Below are 17,668 nucleotides of genomic sequence, written 5' to 3'. Positions count from 1 at the left end.
GAAAATAGTTTGTTAGATTATGTATTGGTGGATAAAAGGTTGATGGGTAGGCTTCAGGATGTACACGTTTATAGAGGGGCAACTGATATATCGGATCATTATCTAGTTGTAGCTACAGTTAGAGTAAGAGGTAGATGGGACAAGAGGAAAATGGCAACAACAAGTAAGAGAGAGGTGAAAGTATAAACTAAGGGAGGAGGAAGTTCGGGTGAGATATAAGCAACTATTAGCAGAAAGGTGGGATTCAAGAGGGTTGGAATAGTTTTAAAAATGCAGTATTAGAATGTGGGGCAGAAGTTTATGGTTATAGGAGGGTGGATGCAGGAGGAAATAGGAGTGATTGGTGGAATGATGAAGTAAAGGGTGTGATAAAAGAGAAAAAGGTAGTTTATGAGAGGTTTTTACAAAGCAGAAGTATTATAAAAAGAGCAGAGTATAAAGAAAGAAAGGTGAAGAGAGTGGTGAGAGAGTGCGAAAGGGGAGCAGATGATAATGGGAGAGGCACTGTCTAGAAATTTTAATAAAAATAAGAAAAAATTTTGAAGTTGAACAAGTTAAGAAAGCCTAGGGAACGAATGGATTTGTTAGTTAAAAACAGAGCAGGGGAGTTTGTAGATGGGGAGAGGGAGGTATTGGGTAGATGGCGGGAATATTTTGAGGAACTTTTAAATGTCAACGAAGAAAGGGAGGCGGTAATTTCATGCATTGGCCAGAGAGGTATACCATCTTTTAGGAGTGAAGAAGAGCAGAATGTAAGTGTGGTGGAGGTACGTGAGGCATTACATAGAATGAAAGGGGGTAAAGCAGCTGGAACTGATGGGATCATGACAGAAATGTTAAAAGCAGGGGGGGATATAGTGTTGGAGTGGTTGGTACTTTTCTTTAATAAATGTATGAAAGAGGGGAAGGTACCTAGGGATTGGCAGAGAGCATGTATAGTCCCTTTATATAAAGGGAAAGGGGACAAAAGAGATTGTAAAAATTATAGAGGAATAAGTTTACTGAGTATACCAGGAAAAGTATACGGTAGAGTTATAATTGAAAGAATTAGAGGTAAGACAGAATGTAGAATTGCGGATGAGCAAGGAGGCTTCAGAGTGGGTAGGGGATGTGTAGATCAAGTGTTTACATTGAAGCACATATGTGAACAGTATTTAGATAAAGGTAGGGAAGTTTTTATTGCATTTATGGATTTAGAAAAGGCATATGATAGAGTGGATAGAGGAGCAATGTGGCAGATGTTGCAAGTTTATGGAATAGGTGGTAAGTTACTAAATCCTGTAAAGAGCTTTTATGAGGATAGTGAGGCTCAGGTTAGGGTGTGTAGAAGAGAGGGAGAATACTTCCCGGTAAAAGTAGGTCTTAGACAGGGATGTGTAATGTCACCATGGTTGTTTAATATATTTTATAGGTGGGGAATTTGTAAAAGAAGTAAATGCTAGGGTGTTCGGGAGAGGGGTGGGATTAAATTATGGGGAATCAAATTCAAAATGGGAATTGACAGAGTTACTTTTTGCTGATGATACTGTGCTTATGGGAGATTCTAAACAAAAATTGCAAAGGTTAGTGGATGAGTTTGAGTGTGTGTAAAGGTAGAAAGTTGAAAGTGAACATAGAAAAGAGTAAGGTGATGAGGGTATCAAATGATTTAGATAAAGAAAAATTGGATATCAAATTGGGGAGGAGGAGTATGGAAGAAGTGAATGTTTTCAGATACTTGGGAGTTGACGTGTCGGCGGATGGATTTATGAAGGATGAGGTTAATCATAGAATTGATGAGGGAAAAAGAGGTGAGTGGTGCATTGAGGTATATGTGGAGTCAAAAAACGTTATCTATGGAGGCAAAGAAGGGAATGTATGAAAGTATAGTAGTACCAACACTCTTATATGAATGTGAAGCTTGGGTGGTAAATGCAGCAGCGAGGAGACGGTTGGAGGCAGTGGAGATGTCCTGTCTAAGGGCAATGTGTGGTGTAAATATTATGCAGAAAATTCGGAGTGTGGAAATTAGGAGAAGGTGTGGAGTTAATAAAAGCATGAGTCAGAGGGCAGAAGAGGGGTTGTTGAGGTGGTTTGGTCATTTAGAGAGAATGGATCAAAGTAGAATGACATGGAAAGCATATAAATCTATAGGGGAAGGAAAGAGGGGTAGGGGTCGTCCTCGAAAGGGTTGGAAAGAGGGGGTAAAGGAGGTTTTGTGGGCGAGGGGCTTGGACTTCCAGCAAGCGTGCATGAGCGTGTTAGATAGGAGTGAATGGAGACGAATGATACTTGGGACCTGACGATCTGTTGGAGTGTGAGCAGGGTAGTATTTAGTGAAGGGATTCAGGGAAACCTGTTATTTTCATATAGATGGACTTGAGTCCTGGAAATGGGAAGTACAATGCCTGCACTTTAACCCTTTGAGGGTTTTCGTCGTACTAGTACGTCTTACGAGTAGGGGTTTTTGACGTACTAGTACTCATAAATTCTAGCGGCCTCAAATCTAGTGGGAGAAAGCTGGTAAGCCTTCATATGAAAGAATGGGTCTATGTGGTCAGTGTGCACAGTCTAAAAAAAATCCTGCAGCACACAGTGCATAATGAGAAAAAAATAACTTTGACCATTTTTTTTGAATAAATCAGCGACTTTGCAGTGTATTTTCGTATGGTATTTATTGTTGTATTCTAGTTTTCTTGGTCTCATTTTATAGAATGGAAGACATATTACAGAAATTGAGATGATTTTGACTGGTTTTACAATGAAAGGTGCCTTGAAATTGAGCTCAAAGTAGCAGAAATGTTCGATTTTTACCAAACTTCAAAAGTAAACAAATCGTGCCAATCGTGCAATACACGTCAACTGGTGAGTCTAATATTCTTTTACAAGTGCACCAATAATATTTATACCATTTTTTACACTAATGCAGTAGTCTGCATAACAGTAAATCTTATATTTTTTGTGAAAATAAAAATTCAAAGTGGAAAGCAAAAGAATATAAGAGGGGCCTTGAGACATGACTAATGACTAGAGGAAATGTCATTTTAGTGCCAGGAATGTCTATCTTGTTTATTCTGGACCCTATTCGGAAATTGGCATCTTTTGAAATTTGTGTGAAATTGGCAAAATTGCTAAATTCTGACCACTGTACTGGATAGTTGAACTTATAAATGGGTGGTTTCTTGCACCCATTCGATAGAAAAAATGGAGTTCTAGCGAAATATTCATGTTTTTTGTCGACTAGTACAGTGAAATTGGCCGAAAATGGGGCTCAAAGTGGGCAAAATCGCCGATGCGTAAACATCTCCGAGACCGCTAACTTTGCGAGAGCATAATTCCGTAAGTTTTCTATCAAATTTCAAACTTATGGTGTCTTTATGATCGGGAAAAGATTCTCTATCTTTTCATAAGAGAAAATAATTTTTTTTTTTTTAAATTTGGCCGACCCTGAGAACGAGTTTCGGAGAGGGCCTGTCGACCCTCAAAGGGTTAAAGGAGGGGTTTGGGATATTGGCAGTTTGGAGGGATATGTTGTGTATCTTTATACGTATATGCTTCTAAACTGTTGTATTCTGAGCACCTCTGCAAAAGCAGTGATAATGTGTGAGTGTGGTGAAAGAGTTGAATGATGATGAAAGTATTTTCTTTTTGGGTCACCCTGCTTCGGTGGGAGACGGCCGACTTGTTAAAATAAAAAATAAAAATTATTTGTGCTGAAACTGCCCTGATATTTGTGCAATAATTTGTGAAGTGCTCACTACGGATGAGTATGGCTTGTGAAATCCTGGGTGGCCACAGTGGTGGGCAAGACTCACTTTTTTAGGGAAAGGGCCCAGCACCATATCTTATCATACTCGTGCTGCTCACAGTGGCTTCTAGAAGTGTGGAGTGACTGACCAAGCATGGAACAATTCTGAATGTAAGAGGGCCCTGCTTTACAGTGATTCGCTAATACAGACATTTCAAATTACAACCAAAAATTAATTTATACGGCTCCCTGATTTGTTATGACGTCCACACACCACTCTGCTTGTTTACATCCTCCATGAGCTCTGTGTCTATCAGTTATATCTGGAAACTTTCCAAAATCTCAAGTGTTTTAAAGTTATTGATAATTGTACGTATGTGTACCTGTACCTAAATAAGCTTACACACTGTGCTTGCATTCAGGTACACATTAAAATCAGTAAGTGTCACTAGTGTTGAAGACACAATAATAATAATTGCACTTAAAATGTCTTATGTTATTATAGACATTTTCATTAATTCATCTATATTTTTTCAAAATTACATTAGAAATATGCTACATATCATATAAACATAATACATACAACCATAGTAGAACAAATTGCCACAAATATGAGATGTGGTTACCAGGCAGCTTGTAGGAGTGACAGCAAGAATTCCGTTTTCTCTAGTCCTATACCAGAGAAGCCGTGTATAGTATTACTGGGGGTAACTGCAGAGAAATATTTTTTATACAGTGGACCCCCGCATAACGATCAGCTCCCAACTCAACCAATTATGTAAGTGTATTTTTGTAAGTTCTTTTGTAGGTGTATTTTTGGGGGTCTGAAACAGACTAATCTAATTCACAATATCTCTTATGGGAACAAATTCGGTCTATAACAGCACCCAAACAGACTTCTGGATTGAAATAATATTGTTATGCGGGGGTCCACTGTATATCTTCACTCATAGTGTCATTCACTGTAAAAATGGTGTGTTGCACGAGAATGGGAGTGTTGCTGTTATTTATTCGACTGGACCAACGTGAAGACAAGTTGTACACAATGTAAGGTATTTGTATTATGGGGAAGAAGCTTCACAAAAGCATGCATTATGCGAAATGATCGCATATAAACTGCGTTCTTCTGATCACCCACCACCCGTTTGTTTACATTCACAGTGTCTCTTGTTCTCTCTCTTGTTTACAATGGCATCTAAGGGTAGTTGTGATGAAAAGAGGGGTTGTAAGCCTCTTACTTTAAATGCCAATTTAGAAATGACTAAACTCAGTGAACAAGGTATGTAGATGGCAATAAGCATAATAACAAGGGGCTTGGACATGCAGCAGGCACGTTAGATAGGAGTGAATGGAAACTAATGGTTTTTGGGACCTGATGAGTTGTTGGAGTGTGAGCAAGGTAATATTTTGTGAAGGGATTCAGGGAAACCGGTTAGCTGGACTTGGGTCCTGTTTGGAGTGACATGTAAACTGTTGTATCTGAGTGCCACTGCAAAGACGGTGATTATGTTTGAATGGTCTTTTTTGGGTCACCTTGCCTCAGTGGGAGACAGCCAACACGTTGAAAAAAATATATATATGTATATATCTTCTTTCAACAAACCAGCCATATCCCACAGAGGCAGGGTGGCCCAAGAAGAAAAAAGTTTCTCTTCATAACTTTAGTAATGTATGCAGGAGAATGGGTTACCAACTCCTTGCTCCCAGCATTTTAGTTATCTCTTACGACACACATGGCTTACAGAGGAAGAATTCTTTTCCTCTTCCCCATGGGCATATAAATGTGTGTGTGCATACAATATGTAAAGAAAAAAAATTGGGAAATAATTGATTATCCAATCAGTTATGTACTAACATATATACAGTGGACCCTCGAATTTAGTAGTGCCTTTTCTGTATGCAAAACTATTTTTATTATCTATAAAATGTATTGTTTGTTAATATTTTTGGGTGTCAGGAATGGTTTAATTGGATTTACAGTACAGTGGACCCCCGCCTTACGATATAATTTCATTCCAGAAGTATGTTCAAGTGCCGTTACCGAACGAATTTGTTCCTATAAGGAATATTGTGAATTAGATTAGTCCGTTTCAGACCCCAAAAAATACACGTACAAAAGCACTTACATAATTGGTCGCATTGGAAACTGATCGTAAGGCGGGGGTCCACTGTATTTCCTAAGGGAAATATTAACAAAACATACATTTTATAGATAATAAAGATAGTTTTGCATACAGAAAAGGCACTACTAAATTCGAGGGTCCACTGTATTTGCAAAAACTGCTAAACTCTAAGCAAATGGTACAGTATTTCAGATATATAGAAATAAAACTAACACTGTGAGGATGAGGGTTATGGTTTTGCTCTGATTATTTACCGTGTACTATCATTAAAAATTATGTACAGTAATACAGCCAGTGTCACGTAATAGTCGTGCATTAGAGAGACGATTATACTGCACATCTCCACCTCGAGGCATTTAATGATGTAACGTATAATTTTTTTTCGGACAGGCAAATTTACCAACGGATGATATGGTGCTGTTCCTGGCATTATCTTTTGGTCTCAATATTGCTCTTCCGTTTATCATCATTGCTCTGCTGCCACACTTTCTTCTCACTGTTTATTATGGTAACTAAAGGAATCAAGTGAGTTTATACTCTCTCATGAGTTTTAATTCTCATAAAATGGAATATCAACAATCCTGCATTTTGAGACAATACATGGTAGACATTTTCAAATTTCATACATTTCATGTACATTATTATTATTATAATCAAGGGGGAAGCGCTAAACCCGGAGGATTATACAGCGCCTGGGGGGGGGATGTGGAAGGCATTCAGGCTTAATTCGGGGAACTGGAGCACAGATCCAATTCCCTAAATCAAGAGCCCCTCACCAACATCAAGGAACCTTCCTTGAGGGGATTTCATGTACAGTATATGGCTTAGCGCTTCTTTTTGATTATACTAATAGTAATAATCATGTACAGTATATTTTTTGTAAAATATAATATTGCTTACCAAGCTCCTTCATGGGTACACTATTTTTGTTTTTCACATTAATTTTTGGATTATCTGTTCAGTTGCAAAATTCAACAATACTACTGGATAATGTAGGAAGCCAGATAACTGATGTACAGTGGACCCCCGCTTAACGATCACCTCCAAATGCGACCAATTATGTAAGTGTATTTATGTAAGTGCGTTTGTACGTGTATGTTTGGGGGTCTGAAATGTAGTCAGAAGCATACTAGATGAAAAAACATTGACTGTACCATTTAATTGATGATCTACTGTAGTAAGATGCTTGTTTACTGTTACTTGGAGTCTTGTATACAAGATTAAGAGGCCAAAATGTTCTTAGTTAAACATGACCTTTATAATTTGATTCACTCCATCACTGGCAAGACAGTGATGGAGTGAATGATGGTGAAAGTTTTTTCTTTTTCGGGCCACCCTGCCTTGGTGGGAATCGGCCAGTGTGATAATAATAATAATTATTATTCTTGTATGTGGCATTTTATTTTAAATTATGCCACATTCTTGATAATTGCATCATTTGTAACTAAATAGTAGGGTGCACCAAAATATTGGTGGGTATCAGCTAATTTTGATGGTACTGTATCTTTGTCAGCATAAAACAGAGTAGTGATATTGATGGGTATTGGTAAGGTTTCATAATATTGGTATTGGTATCAGTAAAAAATTTGGTGTTATCCCATCCCTACTAAATATACTGTAAATACTGTTTTGAATGATATGGAAAAATTGTAATTTTTTCTTCAAATACCCAAATACATTTCACTCTTTAGAAAGGGGCCCTGTATATTACACTTCTGATGTGAAGTCTTAAATATATTTATATGTATATTTAACACACTGGCCATCTCCCACTGAGGCAATTTAACATTGACTAAGGGTATTTACAGAAAGTTATTTTTCATATCTCTTCATATTCCACTGACACCTGGATGGAATATGGAGAATGCTAATCAAACATCGACTCATTACTTAGCTAATGTGTAAACATTGGGTTGAGAGCAGTTCAGGAACCAGTACATTTTGCATTATAAAAGACGGCAAATAAATGTATCTGGGAATTGTGACCTTTAATAATTACTCCAAAATTACTTAATTCATAAATGCAGATAAATATTCTTGGCCAGTGTATGTGCAGGTAATGGAAACTCCTAAAGGACGTTTCCGGGGGTAAACGCCCCTACAGCCTAGTTCCAGACCAGGCTTCTCTCAAGGGAGGTTACTTGATGCTGGTGAGGGGCTCATGATCTAGGAAATTGGATCTGTGCTCCAGTTTCCTGAATTGAACCTGAATACCTTCCATCTCCCTCCCCCCCACATGCACTGTATAATCCTATGGGTTTAGTGCTCCCCCACGATTATAATTATAATAATCCAGACCAGGCTGCCTGGAGGATCAAGGCTTGCTCGTGTGCACAGTCCAGTTTATGAACCACAGCCCAGCTAGCCAGGCATTGATTTCATAAACTCTTCCAGTTCTCTCTTTAAGACAGCAGTGGTTTGCTGGTAATTTCCCTTTTGCATGAAGCGAGGGTGTTGAAAAACTGGGGACCTCTGACACTCCTAAAGTTCTCCTAGTGTACAGTAATACCTTGCATAGTATGGTTTTAAACAGCATGGGTTTATAAATTTTAAAATTTAAATTTTATTTAACTGCATTTCACACCGATACATGTATTGTACTACCTTGCCATTCCGCCAATCACTCCTCTTCCCCTCCTGCACCCATCCTATATTCACAAACTTCTGCTACACACTATCATTCTTAAATTAACCCCATACCTCTTCATTACCTATCCTCTCTAAACCATCTTTCTCCCATTATTATTATAATCAAAAAGAAGCGCTAAGCCACAAGGGCTATACAGCGATCTTTCTCCCAACAGTTGCTTATATTTTACACTAAATGCCTCCATTTTTAATTTATAAAATTTCACGTCACTCTTGCTTATTGACAACATTCTCCTTGTACCCTATTTCTTACTCTTACTGTAGTCACAATTAAAGATATGATATATCTGTTTCCCCTCTAAAAACATGTACATCCAGAAGTCTATCCATCAACCTTTTATCCAGCATTAACCCCTCGAGGAAGGTTCCTTGACATTGGTGAGGGGCTCTTGATCTAGGGAATTGGATCTGTGCTCCAGTTCCCTGAATTAAGCCTGAATACTTTCCACATCTCCCCCACCGGCGCTGTATAATCCTACGGGTTTAGTGCTCCCCCTTGATTACAATAATATCCACCAATACATAGCCTAACAAACTGCTATCATCAAGCCCTATATCATATCTCACGTACTTATGTATCCTCTTTCTTGAAATACATATCACCAAATCTTTCTATATATAGTTAAATTATTATTTACCCCTTGCACCCCAAATTTACCTACAATGCCCTCTACACCAGTTTCTCCCACTTTAGCATTTAGGCCCCCCACCACAATCTTTCTCACATGGTTCAAAACTCCCTAAATACTCACTGAACATCTCCCAAAATCTCTCGCGTATTTATATACATACAGGTCAGCCATCACTAATCTGGCAATAACTAATCCGGTTCCATCACTAATTTCAGCTAGCACAATTTCAAATTTCTGGGGCCACCACACCAACCTGCTGCTACTATTTGGTGGTGCTACTTGCTGCACAAGTCGTTCCAATTTTTCTGCATTTATTGTTATAACTGTTCATTTTAGCCCCAGCCATGGTTCCAACAAATAAAAGAAATGCTTCTCGTTGTGTAAATCGCAAACACCGTACATTGTCCATAGAAGATAAGGAGGCTTTGAGCCACTGTCGGTCCCGTAGTATGACGACATGTGCTCAGCTCTCTCAGATTAGCTGTCAGCGGTAAATTTGGGTCTACATATGAGAGAATAGGTCTGTGTAGGAAGTGTGCACTATATATAAAAAAAAAATCCTGCAGTACGCAGTGCATAAAGAGAAAAAATGGACTGTTTTTGGTGTAAAATAGCGACTTTGCGGTGTATTTTTGCATGGTTTTCATGGTTGTATTCTTGGTTTCTTGATCTCATTTGATAGAATGGATGATATGTTATAGGAACAGAGATGATTTTGCTTGGTTTTAGGGCTGAAAATAGTGTGAAACTGAGCTCAAAATAGCGGAAATGTTTGATTTTTGCCTATGTTCAAGAGTAAACAAATTACATCACACATCCAATACAACTGGTGGGTCTAATATGTGTTCACAAACACCCTGTTCTTTATGCAATAATTACAATATTGCATAACAGTAAATATTATGTTTTTTGGTGTGAATAAAATTTCTTTGTGAATAAAAAATTAAAATGGAATTCATGTGTAAAGTCTGGGAACATAACTAATAAACAGAGGAAATGTTATTTTAGTGCCAGGAATGTCTGCATTGTTTATTCTGGACCCTATTATGAAATTGGAATATTTTGAAATTTGTGTGAAATTGACCAAATTACCAATTTCTGATCACTTTATTGGGTATTTGAAATAGTTAATTGGGTAGCTTCTTGTGCTTAGTCAATAAAATGGAAGGCATACTAGTGAAACAGCTAATAATTTGGTCAACTGGAACAATGTAATTGACCTAAAATAGGACTCAAAGTGAGCAAAATCACCAAAATTTGTGAAAGTGTAACTTCATCAATTTTCCATCAAATTTTGCACTTTTTGTTTTATTACCTTCAGAAAGATTATCTACCATTTCTCAATTTTTTTTTTTTTTTTTTTTTAATTCTTGGACACGTTTCAGTTTGGGGGTCTGGACCTTCAAGGGGTTAATAATGAATGGATTGAAAGGATTTTCATTAGCATGTAAGAATGAATTTTAAAACTATCCCATCCCTCTTCAACCTCCCCACTACTCATACTTGCACTAGCCCACCTTTCTGCCAATAGTTGCTTGTATCTCACCCTAACTTCCTCCTCCCTTAGTTTATAAACTTTCATGTCTCTCTTACTTGCTGCCATTTTCCTTTTGTCCCATCTGCAGCACTGTATAGCCCTTGTGGTTTAGTGCTTCTTTTTGATTATAATACTTTGTCCCATCTACCTCTTACTCTAACTGTAGCTACAACTAAATAATGATCTGATAAATCCGTTGCCCCCTCTATAAACATGTACATCCTGAAGCCTACCCATCAACCTTTTATCCACCAATACATAATCTGCTTTCAATACATGCTATATCATACCTTGTATACTTATTTATCCTCTTTTTTCATAAAATATGTATTACTTAATACTAAACCTCTTTCTACACATAGTTCAATTAAAGGCTCCCCATTTTCATTTACCCCTGTCACCCCAAATTTACTTACTACTCCCTCCACCACATTTTCACCCACTTTAGCATTGAGATCCCCAGCCACAAATACTCTCTCACTTGGTTCAAAACTCCCCATGCACTGACTCAACATTACCCAAAATCTCTCTCTCCTCTCTACACTTCTCTGTTCTCCAGGTGCATAAACACTTACTATAACCCACTTTTCACATCCAACCCTTATTTTACTCCACATAATCCTTGAATTTATACATTTATATTCTCTCTTTTCCTGCCATAACTTATCCTTCAACATTATTGCTACTCCTTCCTTAGCTCTAACTCCATTAGAAACCCCTGACCCAATCCCATTTATTTCTCCCCACTGAAACTCTCCTACCCCCTTCAGCTTTGTTTCACTTAAAGCCAAGGCATCCAGCTTCTTCACATTCATAACATCCACAGTCATCTCTTTCTTATCATTCGCACAATATCCATGCACATTCAAACATCCCACTTCGGCGATTTTATTTTTATTTTTAGTAAGCTATACAGGAAAAGGGGGTTACTACCCCATTGCTTCCTGCATTTTAGTTGACTGTTACAACACGCATGGCCTATGGAGAAAAGATTTTTATTCCACTTCCCCATGGATATGAAAGGAAAAGCAATAAGAACAATAACTATTAAGATAAAATCAAAGAAAACTCAGATGAGTGTGTATACATAAGCGTGTTAACTATATACACACTACAAAGTGTGAATACCAAATTAAAGTTCCACTATAGAGGGGACACAGCACTCAGGTCAGGAAGACAAAACTATGCCCGGCTCTTATGTAACATCAGCAGTAGATAGTACTTCATTTTATCATGATACATTATTATTATAATAAAAAAGAAGCGCTAAACCACAAGGGCTATACAGCGCCACAGGGTAGGAAGGAAGAGAGGGTTATCAGGTGGCAAAAGGGAGATGGGTGAGTAATAGGTTACGGAGAACAGCGGGGCAGTGGATGGTGAAAGGGTAGAGGGCAGCAAGAGATTGAGGTAGAAAGGGCTGAGGGGAGTGCAAAAGGCATCATCATCAGAGTTTGTGGAGTAAATCAGTCGTTGTCAAGAAGTCAATGAGAGAGTCAGGATTAAAGGAAGGTCCATCATGATGCAAGAAGGGAAGGTAAAGAGAGAGTAGTAGAGCGGAGACGACGTTGGAGGTAAATTCTGCGTGCTCGTTGATAGAGAGGGCAGTCTAATAGAATGTGGCTAATCGATACTGGAACTTGACACTGCTCACAGAGAGGAACAGGGTGCCTCTCCATGAGATACCCGTGAGTAAGACGAGTGTGGCCAATGCAAAGGCGGGAGAGAGTAGTCTCCCAACCTCGGCACTGATGACAAGAAGACAGCCAGTAACCTATGCTCGGTTTAATAGAATGAAGTTTGTTACCGAGCAGAGTTGACCAACGTTGTTGCCAACGGGTGTGAATTATTATTATAATCAAAAAGAAGCGCTAAGCCACAAGGGCTATACAGCGCTGCAGGGTAGGGAAGGAAGCGATGGTATTGGATGGCAGAAGGGAGGAGGGATGATCAGTAGGTTACAGAAAACAGCGGGGCAGGGGATAGTACGGGGGTAGAGGGTAACAAGAGATTGAAGTAGAAAGGGCTGAAGGTATCAGAATTTGTGAAGTCAGTCAGTTGTTGTCAAAAAGTCAATGAGAGAGTCTGGATGAAAGGTGGGTCCATCAGCGAGAAGGGAAGGTAAAGAGAGAGCAGCGGAGCGAAGACGACGATGGAGGTAAATTCTGCGTGCTCGTTGATAAAGTGGGCAGTCCAACAGAATGTGGCTGACTGATAATGGAGCTTGGCAATTCTGAGAGAGAGGGGCAGGGCGCCTCTCCATGAGATATCCATGAGTAAGACGAGTATGGCCAATGCGAAGACGGGAGAAAGTAGTCTCCCAACCTCGACACTGGTGATAAGAAGACGGCCAGTAACCTATACTCGGTTTAATAGATTGAAGTTTGTTTCCGAGCATAGTAGACCAACGTTGTTGCCAACGGGTGTGAAGGTGGGAAGATGTTGCAGCAAAATAGTCCGTAAATGGAATACCTCTATATGAAACTGGTAGGTCGTGTACTGCTGACCGCGCAGCAGTGTCTGCCTGTTCATTGCCCTGTACGTCAACATGACCAGGGACCCAACAAAAAACAATATCTTTATGCTTGGTAAAGATGCGGCGTAGCCAAAGTTGGATAAGGAGGACTAAGGGGTGAGGTGCATCAAATTTCTGTATAGCCTGTAAAGCACTAAGGGAGTCTGAGACTACCACAAATGATGACACAGGCATAGATGCGATACGAATAAGTGCTGCAAGAATGGCATACAATTCAGCAGTAAAAATGCTAGCCGAAGATAGTAAATGCCCTCGCATGACGCTGTCCGGAAACACTGCTGCGAATCTGACGCCGTCAGAAGACTTAGAGCCATCTGTGTACACTGCGATGGCATGAGAATGAGAGTGGAAGTGGTCAAGAAAAAAAGAGCGGGAAGCCACCGTAGGAAGTTGGGCTTTCGAGCAAGGGAGTGAGAAAGAACAGACCCGAACAGCTGGAACTTCCCAGGGGGGTAGGGAAAAGTGAGATGCTACATGAACATATAAAGGTGGTAACTGGAGGGAAGACAAGAGCAAATGTAGGCGAAGAGAGAAGGGACGGAGCAAACAGGGGTGGCGAACAAATAAAGAATGTCTCCTAATATCGGTGACCATTCTATTGATGGAAGGATTTCTGAGATCGTGAGAGCGTACATAGTGGCGAAGGCAATGGGCATCACGGCGTTCAGACAAGGATGGAACATTCGCTTCTGCATAGAGGCTCTCAACAGGGGAAGAGTGAAAAGCACCATGGCATAAACGTAATCCTTGGTGATGGATGGGGTTAAGGCTAGAGAGAGTAGCAGGAGAGGCCGCTGAATAGATCTGGTCACCATAATCGAGTTTCGATAAAATGAGGGCTGAATGTAGGCGAAGCAGAGTTTGACGATCAGCTCCCCATGAAAGATGAGCAAGGGTTTTAAGAAGGTTCAGCCGGCTGTGACAAGTTGCCTTCAGAGAGGTAATGTGAGGTTTCCAATATAACCTACTGTCAAAGAGAAGGCCTAGAAACCTGACTATCACGTTCAGGGATACGGGAGCCATAGAGGTACAAAGGATGATCGGAGATTACAGAGCGTCTAGTGAAAGTAATTTGGCGAGTTTTCGTACTGGAAAATTTAAACCCATGCATGGTGGCCCAATTGGAAACACGGTCGACTGCATGCTGGAGAGAAACTGTAATGAGGCAACAGTCAGTGCCTGCACAAGCAATAGCGAAGTCATCAACATAGAGTGATGACCAAATATTGGATGGAAGAACAGAGGCCGAATCATTTATAGCAAGGAGAAAAAGTGTTGTGCTCAGAACACATCCTTGAGGGACACCTTAAGCTTGGACGAAGTCCGGGGAGAGCACATTATTGACTCGAACACGGAAATGTGTGTCAGTTAAAAAGCTCTTGAGGAAGGATGGTAGATTGCCTCGGAGGCCTAAGGAGTGGGCTTGGGCCAAAATATTATACCTCCAAGTTGTGTCATATGCCTTCTCAAGGTCAAAAAATATTGCAATAACTGAGTGGTTATTCGCAAAGGCATTACGAACGTATGTATCCAAGCGTAGTAAGGGGTCTATGGTAGATCGGCCCTTACGAAAGCCATATTGACTAGTGGAGGGACTGTTGTGTGTCTCTAAATACCACATTAAACGTCGATTTACCAGACGTTCCATCACTTTGCAAACTGCACTAGTAAGAGCAATGGGACGATAGTGGGAGGCATCATGTCCCGTAGTACCTGGCTTGTGGAAAGGGAGAACATTGGCGGATTTCCACAGCTGGGGAAGAACTCCTTGTGAGCAAATAAGATTGAAGAGGTGTAAGAGGACTACAAAGGCTGACTGATGTAAATGTTGTAACATCCGAATATGAATGCCAGGCCCAGCTGCCGATGATCGGCAAGCTGAGAGTGTTGCCTCCAGTTCCTGAAGTGTAAAAGGCACATTATACTGCTCTTCTCTGGGAGAAGAAAAGTCCAAGGGTACTAACTCTCTGGTAGACTTAGACTGAGAGGAAAGAAACGAGGAGCATAGATGGAGCCCCCGGGAAATACGGACCAGATGAGTGCCAATTTCAATGGCAATGTCAAGAGGGTTTGCTACATCAACACCGGCGACCCGTAGAACAGGAGCCGGGTCAGGAGAGTATTTACCACTCAATTTCCTCACTTTTTTTCCAGACTGCACTCATAGAGGAAGCAGAGGTGATGGTGGAAACATAATCTAGCCAGCAAGTGCGTTTAGCGTCACAGATACGGCGAGCGACCGCACGCGTCTGCTTAAAATCAAGAAGTCTCTCATTGGTTCTATTGTACCGGTACCTGCCCCATGCAGCACGTTTCAAACATACTGCACGAGCACAAGCAGGAGACCACCAAGGCACGCACTTCTGAGAATGCCTGCCTGAGGTTTGGGGTATAGAATGAGAAGCTGCGTTGAAAACTGACGTCGAGAAGAGGTGTAGGAGCTCATCAATGGAGGATGAAGAAGGAACCTCATTAAAAGCGGTGAGTTACGAGTAAAGGTCCCAATTTGCCTGATCAAATTGCCAGCGAGGGCTACGGAAAGGTGGTGAATATGAAGAAGTAAGAATGATTGGAAAATGATCGCTGTCATGTAAGTCCGGTAGAACAGACCAGGTGAAGTCTAGTGCAGTGGAGGAAGAGCAGACCGATAGATTGATGCGAGAGAGAGTATGAGTACGAGGATCAAAATGGGTGGGAGTACCCGTATTTAAAACATGGAGGGGGTGAGAGGCGAGAAAAGCCTCCAACTGGATGCCATGCGAGTCACAATGAGACCCCCCCAGAGGAAATGGTGGGCATTAAAATTGCCAAGTAACAGAAGTGGTGGTGGTAAGGATGAAACAAGAAAGGCAAAATCTGGGATAGAAAATGCTCGAGAAGGAGAGAGACATAAAGAACATATTTTTTTTTTTTTTTATTATCACACCGGCCGATTCCCACCAAGGTAGGGTGGCCCGAAAAAGAAAAACTTTCACCATCATTCACTCCATCACTGTCTTGCCAGAAGGGTGCTTTACACTACAGTTTTTAAACTGCAACATTAACACCCCTCCTTCAGAGTGCAGGCACTGTACTTCCCATCTCCAGGACCCAAGTCCGGCCTGCCGGTTTCCCTGAATCCCTTCATAAATGTTACTTTGCTCACATTCCAACAGCACGTCAAGTATTAAAAACCATTTGTCTCCATTCACTCCTATCAAACACGCTCACGCATGCCTGCTGGAAGTCCAAGCCCCTCGCACACAAAACCTCCTGGATACAGGCGGCAGTGTAATGCAGCGAGGTATGGACAAATAGTTGACAGTATGGAATATCATTGCGTAGAAGAAGGGCACTTTCATTAAAGGTCCCATCTGAGAAAGGATCCAAAGAATACAATAAATTATAGCCTGAGATAGGTTGGAAAACAGCTGAGTATAATTTTGGTTCTTGTAAGCAACCACGAACAGGGGAAAACCTGGAAAGCAACATCTGAAGCTCACCCTGATTACCCCTGAGGCCGCGGATATTCCACTGTAAATAGGCCATGATTGGCAATGAAGAAAATACCAGGAATCCATAAGGAAGGGCACCTATGGACTAGAGGGGTTAGAAAAGTCAACGTGCGGTGGCATCGGAAGACGTTCAAGCAGCGAAGGAACGGAGCGTTGCGAAGAATGGAGTTGTGGAGATGGAGAAGGAAGAGAAGGAAAAGGAGGTGGATCAGTGTCCATTGAAGGTTTAGTCTCTGCAATATATTCTGAAATGGCTTCAAGTGTTTCTGAATTCAAATATGTATGGGAGACAATATTGGAGGTAGAAGGAGGAGGGTGAGTAAAGATTGGGACAGTAATGGACTGTACCAAAGTAGAGGGGGATGAAAGAGTGTAGGGGACTGGAGAAGGGTGGGAGGGGACAGAAGAGGCAGAAACCTGGGAGGTGGCAGAAGAGGGAGAAACTTGGGAGGGGACGGGGGTGGAAGGCATAGTATGAGGAGGGTGAACCTCCAAACTTGTAGTAGAGCCAGAGAGAGGGGAAGAAATAGGCACAGAGACTGGAAAGGTAAAATGCGGAGGTGGAAGAAGGGAAGGAGGGGGCAAAGAAGATTTGAGCAATGGGGATTTTTTTGGACTTCTGAGTAGAGGGGCAATTGGTATAAGGTGTCGTACGAGGTCTTGTCGATACCGGGGCTTGTGAGGAAGGACGCGAAGATGTGAGAACAGACTGGGTTGTAGTAGGGACGTCAGAGCCCAGGACAGCAAAAGGATTAGATACCGGAGTGGCTATGGGAGGGGTAACAACAGAGGAGGCTGCAGAAGATGGGACCCTAGAAGTGGGGGGACGTTTTGAAACACGAGAATAAGAAACACGGGGTAGTCTCCCTTGGAGGTGGAGATGAGAAACTGCAATAGCATAAGGGAGACTTTCTGCCTCTTTGAGGCAACGGATTTCACGCTCATTTAAGTAGACCTGGCAACGGCGAGA

General features: G+C 40.9%; 2 protein-coding genes across 4 annotated transcripts in view; both read left to right on the top strand.

The window, feature by feature from the left end:
- Positions 1–6,959, top strand: part of G6P (Glucose-6-Phosphatase) — a 43,584-nt gene extending 36,625 nt beyond the window's left edge. For all 3 annotated transcript variants that reach the window (XM_053772944.2, XM_053772946.2, XM_053772947.2), the window contains one exon: positions 6,241–6,959. In XM_053772944.2, coding sequence (XP_053628919.1) covers positions 6,241–6,366 — 126 coding nt within the window. In that variant the 3' untranslated portion in view covers positions 6,367–6,959. The remainder of the gene's footprint in view (positions 1–6,240) is intronic.
- Positions 1,032–17,668, top strand: part of LOC128686169 (nuclear RNA export factor 1) — a 292,531-nt gene continuing 275,894 nt past the window's right edge. Inside the window, exon 1 of the mRNA XM_070083164.1 lies at positions 1,032–1,110. The gene's annotated coding sequence lies outside the window, so the exon portion shown is untranslated. The remainder of the gene's footprint in view (positions 1,111–17,668) is intronic.

This window comes from Cherax quadricarinatus, chromosome 9 (assembly GCF_038502225.1).
Source record: "Cherax quadricarinatus isolate ZL_2023a chromosome 9, ASM3850222v1, whole genome shotgun sequence".
NCBI lineage: Eukaryota > Metazoa > Arthropoda > Malacostraca > Decapoda > Parastacidae > Cherax > Cherax quadricarinatus.
The sequence above is the reverse complement of the archived record's forward strand: the minus strand, read 5'-3'. Positions and strand labels throughout refer to the sequence as shown.